Source organism: Leucoraja erinacea, unplaced genomic scaffold (genome assembly GCF_028641065.1).
Source record: "Leucoraja erinacea ecotype New England unplaced genomic scaffold, Leri_hhj_1 Leri_76S, whole genome shotgun sequence".
NCBI lineage: Eukaryota > Metazoa > Chordata > Chondrichthyes > Rajiformes > Rajidae > Leucoraja > Leucoraja erinaceus.
The window spans coordinates 57,859-71,108 of NW_026576696.1; the positions used below are offsets into that span (position 1 = coordinate 57,859).

General features: G+C 46.5%; 1 protein-coding gene across 1 annotated transcript in view; it reads right to left on the reverse strand.

Moving 5' to 3' along the window:
* Positions 1–544: 544 nt before the first annotated feature.
* Positions 545–13,250, reverse strand: part of LOC129694711 (sodium/calcium exchanger 1-like) — a 253,571-nt gene continuing 240,865 nt past the window's right edge. The window contains 1 exon segment of the mRNA XM_055631466.1: positions 545–1,338. Coding sequence (XP_055487441.1) covers positions 962–1,338 — 377 coding nt within the window. The 3' untranslated portion in view covers positions 545–961.

Here is a 13,250-nt window from a genome sequence, read left to right on the forward strand (position 1 = left end):
GAAATAACTATGCTGACATTCTGAAACAAAACTAAAATAAGTGACCCTGAATAGTTTTAATAACATATCATTCAACTTCTAAGTTTAACAAAAAAAAAAGTGTCTTATTTATAGATCAAGTACGTCTTTGTGAAGGTGCTGCTTCCAACAGTACCACTTATTCTGTAAACGTGGCAAATATCAGATAAAAGCTAGTCTTCCCCCCCCCTCACCCCCTCATCCTACGCAAACAGCTTCTGGTAAAAAACAGTACACAGTAGATCTTGAGATTGGTGATGTTATTTATATTACATACAGGACAAATGCCTTAACCATGCACAGCAGTACAGTTTCACATTTAACATTATTGTACAAAAATAACAATGACACCGTGTATGGGTAAATGTCTAGCAGTTACACATATTCTGTGCATTTTTTGTTTTTTTAATAAACTAAGGAACCCAAATTAAATTAAACCAAAAAAACCCTCCAATTGTCGCCAACACTGGATTTCAATTAGGAGTTGTCAGCACACACAGTATGTTAGATGAAATGAGGGCACGCAGATACCAAAACAAAACTAATTAACGGGACAGTCATTTCTTTTTTTTTTTGTGTTATGCGACTTGATCTCAAACAGTCAATTTAGTACAGAGGCATCATTCCATGAATGGATGAGGGCATGCTACTGGGGGGGTACAAGTGCCATCAATATTATTTTAGGCTCTCTTTATACTCAATAAAAAATATTTTACCATTTGGTATAACCACTCTGCACAGCAGCAGACCAAGCCCTACACTCGTATAGCCTTTATTGTTAACGATGCCCCTGCAGGTGGAACGATAAGATCCACTTCTGGCCAGCAACAAGAATGCTCTCAGAAGTTAGCATTCCATCATCAGGCAAGTGAAACACTACATTTTCTTCACGTTCTGTCGATTTTTTTGTTTTGTTTTTCCCCCGTTTTTTTTTTTTGTTTTGTTAGAAGCCCGTTATATAGCAATAGGCCTCCAGAGATGAGCAACAGATGTACAACAACCAAAGCAGAGTGAAGAGTGCTGTGGTTACAAGCTTGGCAGTCCGTGGTCCTCCCAACTCGCCACCAATCTCCGGCTTCCTTCGGTACAGTAACACACCAAAGTTTATGAAAGCAAATATGGTATAGAGCGTGACGGAAAAGGCAAGGTTTCCAGGCTGCACCTCAAAATCCTTTCCCTGAGCATTCCAATAGATTGCTGCAACAGTCCACGCCACTCCTATTCCCAAGAAAATATTCACAGCATTGCTCCCGGTCACATTACCAATAGAAGCATCAGCGTACTGGTCTTGAATTGCAGCTACCTTGCTGGCAAAGGTATCTGTAACAGAGAAAGCAAAATGCACTCTTTAGTATTTGCATTATCCACTCAAATAATAGCATGTTCATAGATTCATATACAGTGAAAGATTATTTTGATTATCTTGACCAGACCGATTCCTGGGATGGCAGGACTTTCATATGAAGAAAGACTGGATAGACTCGGCTTGTACTTGCTAGAATTTAGAAGATTGAGGGGGGATCTTATAGAAACTTACAACATTCTTAAGGGGTTGGACAGGCTAGATGCAGGTAGATTGTTCCCGATGTTGGGGAAGTCCAGGACAAGGGGTCACAGTTTAAGGATAAGGGGGAAGTCTTTTAGGACCGAGATGAGAAAAACATTTTTCACACAGAGAGTGGTGAATCTGTGGAATTCTCTGCCACAGAAGGTAGTTGAGGCCACACAGTTCATTGGCTATCTTTAAGAGGGAGTTAGATGTGGCCCTTGTGGCTAAAGGGATCAGGGGATATGGAGAGAAGGCAGGTTCAGGATACTGAGTTGGATGATCAGCCGTGATCATATTGAATGGCGGTGCAGGCTCGAAGGGCCGAATGGCCTACTCCTGCACCTATTGTCTATGTTTCTACATTAACACCAATTCTTAGCTTGCTGATCCAACAGTATTTTTATGGACAAACACAAGAAGAAATAGTTACTTCATGCAAGGGTCAGAGCAGCAATGACCACAAAGGGTTCCTGAAAACAATTTTGTTTAGTTAATCATTGCCATGTGCACCGAGGTACAGTGAAAGCTTTTTTATTGTATGCTATCCAGTCAGCGGAGACAATACGTGATTTATTTACAAAGTCAAAGTCAATTTTATTGGTCACATGCACCCGAAGGTGCAGTGAAATGAATTTGCCAGCAGCGATCCACTTAAAAAGAACACACAAAACAAAATAAGATTTAACACAAACATCCACCACAGCTTTGCTCGCGGTGGTGGAAGGCACAAAGTTCCTTCATTGTTCACCCGTGGTCAGAGCCATGAATGGTCGACCACACTCCATGGCTTGGAGGTCCCAACACGACACTTTCCCACCAGAGACCGCAGCTTCAGGATGTTATAGGCTGCAGGCCGGCGGTCGGAGCTCTTCCCCAGCGAGGGATTCCAAGCCCCGGATGGTAAATCATTTAGCACAGGATAAAGTCCAGCAGATTATAGATAGTCCAAGGATCTCCAATGAGGTAGATGTTAGGTCAGGATAATTCTCTAGCTGATAAGATGGTTTAGTTGCTTGATAACAGCTGGGAAGAAACTGTCCCAAGAATCTGGAGGTGTTCGTTTTCACACCTATATCTCTTGCCTGATGGGAGAGGGGAGAAGAGGGAGTGGCCGTGGGTGAGACTGGTCCTTGATTATGCTGCTGGCCTTGCCGAGACTCAACCCGAAACGCCACCCATTCCTTCTCTCCAGAGATGTTGCCTCACCCACTGAGTTACTCCAGCATTTTGTGTCCACCTATGATTTTAACCAGCATTTGCAGTTCTTTCATACACAGGGATAGGTGAAGTTTTGGGTGGGGACAAGTCTGAAGAACTGTCCCGACAAACATGGATTGTTTAGAGAACAATGTTCTAGAGCGCTAGAAGTTGAAGGGAAACCTAATAAAAGTGTATAAAATTTATGAGAGGTATAGATATGGTAGACAGTCAGAATCTTTTTCCCAGGCAGGAAATACCAATGACTAGAGGGCGTAGCTTTAAGGAGACGGGGTAAAGTTTAAAGGAGATATGCAGAATTATTATTTTTTTAAGACAGATTTAACACAGAATAATTACAGATATGCAGAATGATTATTTTTTTAACACCGGGAACAGCACCATCTCCCCGGAACATGCTGCCAGGGAGATGGTGGTGGCAGATGCAATTGTGGTGTTTAAGAGACTTTTAAATATGGATATACAGGGCAAGGAGGGATATAGACCAAAAGGCAATAGGTGCAGGAGTAGGCTATTCGGCCCTTCGAGCCAGCACCGCCATTCAATGTGATCATGGCTGATCATCCCCAATCAGTACCCCGTTCCTGCCTTCTCCCCATATCCCCTGACTCCGCTATCTTTAAGAGCCCTATTTAGCTCTCTCTTGAAAGCATCCAGAGAACTGGCCTCCACCGCTCTCTGAGGCAGAGAATTCCACAGATTCACCACTCTCTGTGTGAAGAAGTGTTTCCTCGTCTCCATTCTAAATGGCTTACCCCTTATTCTTAAACTGTGGCCCCTGGTTCTGGATTCTCCCAACATTGGGAATATGTTTCCTGCCTTTAGCGTGTCCAAACCCTTAATAATCTTATATGTTTCAATAAGATTGAAATATAACGTACATTGTCTTTCTGCTGACTGGATAGCACGCAACAAAAGCTTTTCACTGTACCTCAGTACACGTGACAATAAACTATACTGGAACTGTGCAGGCAGAGGAGATAGTATGACAATGCATGGACATTGTGGGCTGAAGGGCCTGCTCTTGTGCTGTAATGTACTATGTTCTAGGCTCTAAATTGAGAACATGAGAAGTATAAAGGTATAACTCCATGAGAGAGCTTATATGAGATTGAAAAGAACAAAATTACCAGTGAATTCATAAAATATTGAGATTCAAACCAGAAGATGGATTAAAATAAAATCATACTCAGAACATAATTTTGCAATATAGGCACTACAATTTTTACCCCTTAGTCTTCTTCGATCACAGTATTACTTTATTAAATCCGTGAGAGACATGCAATATACACTGAAGCATGTTTCTCAAAATCCCCATGCATTATACATTGAATTTCTAATCAGACGCAAGGATATTCATTTAGCAGATTGCATGATTACATTAAGAGATAAATGACCAACTACTCAGTTTTGTACGTTGACTGAAGGACAAATGCCGATTGGGGCATGATTCTCCAACCGGCACGGTTGGAACTTTAATACCCATCCAAACTTGGACAGCAGATAGATGGACCTTAGTTAAAAATCACTCCAAGCATTAATATATCCTACACCAGTGCATTATGCTGTCATGTGCATGAATACATTGAACTGCATTAAATTGCCACGACTATTTCTACAACATTCCTAAACATCCATCACTAAGGAATCAAGGGAAGAAAGCTGGACATATATATCCCTTGCAAGGCATAAACTGCCTTGAAATATTACTGTTGTTCCTTCATCCTCACTGGTCTAAATCTGCAAACAGGTACTATTTAAGAGACATTTGAACATGGATAGGATAGGTTTAGAGGGATGTGTGCTAAGTTTGGGCAGGTGGGACTCGTGCAGATGGGGCATGTTGGTTAGGTGGCCAAGTTGGGCTGAAGGGCCTGTTTCTACGCTGTATGCTTCTATGTCCTCTTGCCTAATGTCACCGAGTATCTGTCAAGACCATAAAACATAGAAGTAAAATTAGGCCATTCGGCCTATCAAGTCTACTCCACGATATAATCGTGGCTGATTTATTTTTCCCTCTCAAGTCCATTCTCCTGCCTTCTCCCTGCAACCTTTGACAGCCTTACTAATCAAGAATCTATTAGTCTCCACTTTATGAATACCTAATGGGTACTGATTGGGGATGATCAGCCATGATCACATTGAATTGCGGTGCTGGCTCAAAGGGCCGAATGGCCAACTCCTGCACCTATTGTCTAATGACTTGGCTTCCACAGCCGTCTGTGGCAATGAATCCCATAAATTTACCCTCCTCCGGCTAAAGAAATTCTTCATCTCCATTCGAAGACAACTGGAGTTCAAGGTCATGGCTCAACACCGCCTTTTCAAAGGGATGCCTATTGAGTCTGCACAATAAACTTGATTCCTGATAAATCCACCACTCTATATAGGCACAAGATGAACAGCTTGGGGACCAAAACAGTTCATATTAGTTCAAAGATAGATACAAACTGTTGGAGTAACTCAGCGGGATAAGCAGCATCTCTGGAGAGGAATAGGTCGAGACCCTCCTTCAGCCTAATCTAGTCAGGCAGATGCTTCCTGTCCCACTGAGTTACTCCAGCATTTTGTGTCTATCTTCGGTTTATAGACAATAGACAATAGGTGGAGGAGTAGGCCATTCGGCCCTTCGAGCCAGCACCGCCATTTAAACCAGCATCTGCAGTTCCTTCCAACTACACTCTTCATATTAGTTTAATATTGATTTCACATCAACCCATCTGTTAGAGTGCAGTAGTTAAAGCAAAAAGTACACCAGAAGAGGAAACTGGAATACAAGGGCCAACTGGACTTCACATAATGTCTTCAACGTGGCAAAATGAGCCAGAGCATTTCACACATAAATAAAACCTGACTGCAACTTGGAGGAGATGGTAGGAACACAACACAACATTTTTCCAAAGGCCAAACCTGCATCTTAGAGGAGAGAAGTGGAAAAGTATGAGGAATACAAATTTTGAGTCCTTGGCCGCTAAATGCAGGAGCCAACCCCACTCCACAGATGCTGCCTGACCCGCTGAGTTACTCCAGCACTCTGTGAAACGTCACCTATCCATGTTCTCCACAGATGCTGCCTGACCCACTGAGTTACTCCAGCACTCTGTGAAACGTCACCTATCCATGTTCTCCACAGATGCTGCCTGACCCGCTGAGTTACTCCAGCACTCTGTGAAACGTCACCTATCCATGTTCTCCACAGATGCTGCCTGACCCGCTGAGTTACTCCAGCACTCTGTGAAACGTCACCTATCCATGTTCTCCACAGATGCTGCCTGACCCGCTGAGTTACTCCAGCACTCTGTGAAACGTCACCTATCCATGTTCTCCACAGATGCTGCCTGACCCGCTGAGTTACTCAAGCACTTTGAATGGCACCCCAACCATCCCCTCTCCTGGCACTTTCCCTTGCAACCGCAGGAAAAGCTACACTTGTCGCTTTACCTCCCCCCTCGACTCCATCCAAGGACCCAAGGAGTCTTTCCAGGTGCGGCAGAGGTTCACTTGCACCTTCTCCAACCTCATCTATTGCATCCGCTGCTCTAGGTGTCAGCTGCTCTACATCGGTGAGACCAAGCGTAGGCTTGGCGATCACTTCGCCCAACACCTCCGCTCGGTTCGCAATAACCAACCTGATCTCCCGGTGGCTCAGCACTTCAACTCCCCCTCCCATTCCCAATCTGACATTTCTGTCCTGGGCCTCCTCCATGGCCAGAGTGAGTCCCACCACAAATTGGAGGAGCAGCACCTCGTATTTTGCTTGGGCAGTTTACACCCCAGCGGTATGAACATTGACTTCTCCAATTTCAGGTAGTCCCTGCCTCCTCCTCCCCTTCCCAGCTCTCCCTCAGCTCACTGTCTCCGCCTCTTCCTTTCTTCTTCCCTCTCCCACCCCCACCCTCACATCAATCTGAAGAAGGATTTTGACCCGAAACGTCACCTATTCCTTCACTCCATAGATGCTCCACTGAGTTTCTCCAGCATTTTTGTCTACCAGCACTTTGTTTTCAGTTGACAGGAAAATTAAAAATGTATGGTAGTGGCGCTAGTAGTACAAAATAAATCAACTGGAGCACGATACACAAGAGGAATGAACAGATGAAACTACATGGATTAAACTGACACACAAAATGAAGCAATTACACTACAGGAAGTGCACTACAGATATCCAAATAGACTGAAGGCAAGAGCAAATTTACAGTATGCGCGAAAGCACGACAAAAATGCTTCAATTATCCTATTATCTATTGGCATAGTTGGTGTGAAAGGAACAGAGAATGAGAGTCAATATGTAATGTTCAATCAAGATAATGGTGGAGGCAGGTAGAAAATATATTAAATGGATAGCTTTTGTGGAGGCGATCATAATGCAGTTAGATTTAACAGTTATGGAAAAGGAATACAAAATAAGGTAAAGGTTATACACCAGGCTGGCATCAATTTTATAGACCGATTCACCTTCAATTAACTGCGCCTTCTCTGCTTTTGCTCAGTCTTGCAAAAGAGACATTGAAGGATATTTAAATTAATCGCAAATGAATAAAAATTGCAAAAAAAAACCAGTGGTCAGAGCTTCAAGGTGAGAGGGGCACAATTTAAGGGAGATGTGCAGGACAACTTTTGTTTTGTTTGTCTTCAGGGTGATGGGCTTAGAATGTACTGCCAGGGGTGGTGGAGGCGGATAGGATAGTGGAGTTTAAGAGGCTTTTACATAGGCACGTGGATATGCAGAGAATGGAGGGGTGGACAAAAATGCTGGAGAAACTCAGCGAGTGAGGCAGCATCATGGAGCGAAGGAATAGGTGACGTTTCGGGTTGAGACCATTCTTCAGACTGATGTGGGGGGGGGGGGGGGGGAAGAAGAAAGGAAGAGGCGGAGACACTGGGCTGTGGGAGAGCTGGGGAGGGGAGGGGAAGGAGGGAGAAAGCCAATTTTAAAGAGGCCGATACATCTACAAACCTTTGGGATATGAGAGGAACCTGGAGCACTCTGGGGAAACCCATGCGGTGACAAGAACAGCACACTGACAGCACCTTTCGAACCTGCGTCTCTGACAGAGGCAGCAGCTCTACCAGCTGCCATTGTGTCAACAAAAATAATTTAAAATAATTTAAACTTACCGTTTTTCATTCTTTCTATTCTGATCTCCTCTACACAGATTATATGTGAATAACAAGCCTTCACTTCTTACTCTCAACTAGCACCCTAAAGTTATTAGTCCCTCTGTCTCCATCTAATCGCCAGTCATTTTGCTCACTCCTCCCTTTGTCTGCAACTTAACAAGTTTGATTTCTGACATGGACACAAAGTGCTGGAGTAACTCAGTGGTAGATAAAAAATGCAGGGGAAACTCAGCGGGTAATCTGCCCAACCGAGTCCTTCACTGTCCACCGTGCTGACAGAACAGAAGCATCTGGGAAATCCAAGGGTGGAGGAGTCTGCTTCATGACCAATAACAACTGGTGCAACCCTGGAAATATCAAGATGCTTTCCCGTTCCTGCTCGCCAGCCCTGGAGCACCTGACGATCTCATGCCGCCCATTCTACCTCCCCCGGGAGTTCAGCTCAGTGATCGTCACAGCCGTCTACGTTCCACCGCAGGCGGACACTGACATGGCACTTTCGGCCCTGCACGATGTACTATGTCGACACCAAAACAAGAACCCGGATGCGGCTATGGTGGTGGCTGGAGATTTTAATAAATCAAATCTCAAGAAGGTCATGCCAGAACTTCTACCAACACATCACGTCTGCCACCAGGGGGCAAGAACATTGGATTCGCCAATTTTGTTATACGCCGTTCCGGAAGGGCTCCTCCCCCTCCTCAGGGAAATCTGACCATGCTGCCATTTCCCTGTTCGGGAGTATAAACAGAGGATAGTTCGGGAAGCCCGCCCAGTGACGAGGGGTGTGAAGAAGGGTGGTCTGACCAGACCCGAGGCGTGCCCCAAGATGCACTAACAGATGTCAACTGGAATATGTTCGAAGCAAGTTCCAGTGACGTCAGTGAGTTCCAGGAAATATCAACGGACTTCATCGCAACAGTAACTGGACCAACATCGTCCCCACGGTAAGGGCCCAGCACCTTTCCAAACCAAAAACTCCGGGATAGTCAGGTCCATCTTCATGTGGCCCTGAATGCTCGCACCGACGTGGCACAACTCGGGCCTACACATCAGGAAACATGGACGTCTACAAAAAGCGTCCCATCGACTGCGGCTAGGGTGGTGGCTGGAGATTTTAAAAAGGAGGTACAGGGACAAGATGGAGTCACATACCAAGCAGCAGGACACCAGAAGCCTGTGGCAGGGGTTACGGATGCTATACGCAACTACCGGAGCACCCTCCCACATCCGCATGTGCCGGCACCTCCCTAAATCTGATGACCTGAATTCCTTTTACGCTCATTTCGAGACGGGCAACATCACCCCCAGGTCTGCCGACTATCGACAATACCGCCAGCGGGCTGACCAGACAGAGGCAAGGGAGGAAGTGCACACATTCTCGCTGTCGAGCACGATATATGTTGGAGGGCACTGACACGGGTGAACACGAGGAGGAAAAGCTGCAGGCCCCGATGGCATCTCGGGGCGAGTACTCAAGTCCTGTGCTACGCAGCTAGCTCCAGTGCTCACTACATTATTCAACCTCTCCCTGGACAAGGTCCGTGGTCCCTGCCTGCTTCAAAAGATCCATCAAAAAACCAGTACTAAAAAAATGCCTCCCCAGCCTGTCTGAATGACTACCGTCCGGTGGCCCTTACCTCGGTAGTCATGAAATGTTTTGAGAGGGCTGGTGAAGAATCACATCTGCAAGGCAGAGTCCTCCGACTCGCGAACATGGACCCTTTACAGGTACAGCAAGATGTCCAGAACAGATCCACAGGACGATGCGGTCTCCCAGGTTTTTGCACAGTAACCGCTCTCTCTCCCATCCTGACAGCCGCAAGGGGGGGGCACGTGAGGATGCTGTTCACAGACTTCAGTTCACGCCGTTCAACACGATAGTCCCCACCAGACTCTGCCGAATATCTGTTCAACACCGCCAGCGCTGAAATTACCGGTTGCCCGGGTGCCACAGACCACACAAAGCGCCGCCGGGCAACTAAACAAGGAGTCATTTTGACCCGGCTTGGCAACACGGTTACTGATTTGTGCAGGCCCCGATAGACACAAAAAACTGGAGTAACTCAAGTCCTGGTACGCAGCTATCTCTGGAGAAAAGGAACGCAACGTTTTGAGTCAACGTTGACGGCTGTATTGCGTGGGAAAGATGCCAGGTGCGTGGTGAGGAAGGGGCGGAGTGAATGACGGGCCCCGGACAGCGACAGCGGCTCCATCACCTCCTCTTCCCGTACCCCGCCCGCCCTGATAAGGGCCTCTGCTTGCAAACTCGCTAATGGCACACTTTCAATACAAACCATCCCACACGCCGAGGCCGGGAGAAGGGAGGGGGGGGGGAGGCCTCGGCGTCGGGAGGGTTTGTATTGAAAGTGCGCCGTTAGCGAGTTTGCAAGCAGAGGCCCTTATCAGGGCAGGCGGGGGTGCGGGAGGAGGAGGTGATGGAGCCGCTGTCGTGGTCACAGCCGCTGCTGCCGCTGTTCGGGGCAAAGATCTGCTATAAGATCTTTGGTTCGGGACCCGTCATTCGCCCCGATACTTCTGAAGGAGCTGCACCAAAGATCCTATAGCTACAGGATGTTTGAGCTGCACCGCTCGGCCCCACACCTTGCTGTTGGCTGGCAGAGGAGGGAGGCGGTGGCGAGGAGTTCCCAACGGCTAAGGCAGCGGGGCAATGTTGTCCGAGGAGCGCTGACCCTCCTTCCTCCATACCTCGCGCCCCTTCTCTCTCTGTCTCTCTTGTACGCCCCCTCCACCCCTTATCCTGGGACCCCTCCTCTCCATCCCGCACTGATCCCCATTCCCGCCTCTATTCAGTCCTCACTGATATCCGCTGTGCTCCCCTCCACATCTCCCCCTCCCAATCTATTCATCCTGCGCTGATCACCCTATCAACCTCGCAGTGATTCTCCTGCCACCCCCCCATCCATCCTACACTTCTCCTCCATCCATCCTGTACTAATCCACGCATTCATCCCGTACTGACCCACCCTCCATTTACCCTGCACCTTCACCTCATTCATCCTGTAGTGATCCCCCATTCATCCTGCACAGACCCTCCGATCCACACTGTACTGACACCCTGCTCCCATTCATCCTGTACTGATCCTCCCATTTAAGAAGAATGGGGGGGGGGGGGGGGAAACAGTCTGAAGAAGGGTCTAGACCCGAAACGTTGCCTATTTCCTTCGCTCCATAGATGCTGCCTCACCCGCTGAGTTTCTCCAGCATTTTGTCTACCCCTATCCATCCCGTACTGAACCCCCCCCCCGCCATTCAACACTACTGACATCCCCCGTGCTATCCCCTCACCATTTTACCTACTCCAACCAACACGTACTAATTCACCTGCCTCAATCCATCCATTCTGCACCGACTGCCTTCTAAACCCCCCCCCCCCCCACCATTATCCACCCCGCACTGATTCACACACACCCCCCCTCCCTGACCCTATTGTCCTGTTGTCTTCAGAGCGGACATTGACTATATTTGATAACGGAATGCAATCAAATGTGTTTTAATTCCCAATGTTACTATTTGTTTTAATCCATAAAGATGGATTAATTAAATGGTGACTAAAAACATTAAAACCGCAGTGTTCGTTTTGCACTGCTGCCGTTGACACGTTATTACAGAATTCATTTTAACGGCAAATCAATGCTCTTAATATGGAGTATCAGTACTGTAGTTATTTAATGAGCAACATTCACAACTATACGTACACATATATGTTACCATGGTCCAGGATTTATTGACACAGGTTGATCATACGCTGAATAATCCAACCACATTTTTGTTTAGAAGTGGAAAGAACTAATAGAAATTGCATTAATCGCAATGTGTAAAAAGAGTTGAGATACTGCCTTATAATTTTGTTGCATGTCATTGTGGGATATATCATGTCTTGATTGGAGAATGTTTAGTTTGTGATTTTATTTGAAGCAGAAATAATATGTGAATGCTTCATTGAGTATAATTCCGACTGGTAACTACGCACTTCGTCCGAGCACATTATCGCACGGGTCTTGCAAACCGTCTTAAATGACCACCTAAACTGTCATTTGGCAACCTAAAAAGCTGCCAAGGTTGCCCGGCTGGCAACAGGGGAAAAAAAGTTAAGCGAGAGCCCTGACACCCCTGTGTGCCTGGGTCCTGGACTTTCTCACCGCCAGGCCCCATGTAGTCAAGATGGGGAGAAATACATCGAAGTCCCTCACCCTGAGCACGGATCCCTCCAGGGTTGCGTCCTCAGCCCCCTACTGCACTCCCTGTACACACATGACTATGTGGCCAGGTTCAGCTCCAACTCCATAATCAAGTTTGCTGATGACACTGTGGTGGTGGGCCTGATCTCAGACAACGATGAGAAGGCCTACCTGGAGGTGGTGGCTGATCTGGTGTCAGGACAACAGCCTCTTCTTGAACATCAAAAAAACGAAGGAGCTGATCGTGGACTTTAGGAGGGCACCTATTGTGACTTTACTCCTGCACCTATTGTCTATTGTCAAATGCATATTGGCACCTGCTTTAGAGAACCAGTGCTTAGTCCACAGAAGCAACGTTAATCTGCCGGCTGCCTGCTACGTTAATTCTTCTTTCCACTTGTACTCGGACCCCTCCGACCTCCTGCATTGTTAGTATGAGGTCCTCCTCAAGCTTGAGAAACAGCTCTTAATCTTCATGGCTGCTGAAAAGACCCCTATTTCAGAGTCACCTACAAACTTACTAACTATGCCTTGTACCCGTTTATCCAAATTGTTGATATAGCTGACAAAAAGCAATACGCCGAGCACTGCACCAAGGCAGACCTCCAATCACAGGCCTCCACTTCAAAATCAACTTTCCTCCTATCAAATCTGAAGATGGGCCTCAACTCAAAATGTCATCTACTCCTTTCGTCCAGAGATGTTGCCTAACCCACTGAGCTACTCCAGCATTGTGTCCAAAGATCCTATAGCAAGCAAGATAGATCACTCCTGCTAAATGCAATGGGCTGACGTGTGGTACGCAACGGATTGGAACGTGGGCCATTTTTTCATCCATTTCTGTAACCAGACCTGACCCGCAGTGTAATCAACATTGCGGCGGGACAGTTCGTGTTAATACATTAAATTTCTGAAAATGAGAAGATTTTTTACCAAATAACTTTTATTTTTACGAGGATGTTTCCATAATCGGCTTCCGTCTCCGCACTAGTATCCTACGGGATCTTTGGTGCGGAGACGGAAGCCGGTTACGGAAATGGGGCCGAAAATGACCCACGAATCTGCCCATGACCGTACTACGTCTTTTTCGTCGCGTGATCTATCTTGCTCGCTATAGGATCTTTGATTGTGTCTATCTTCTT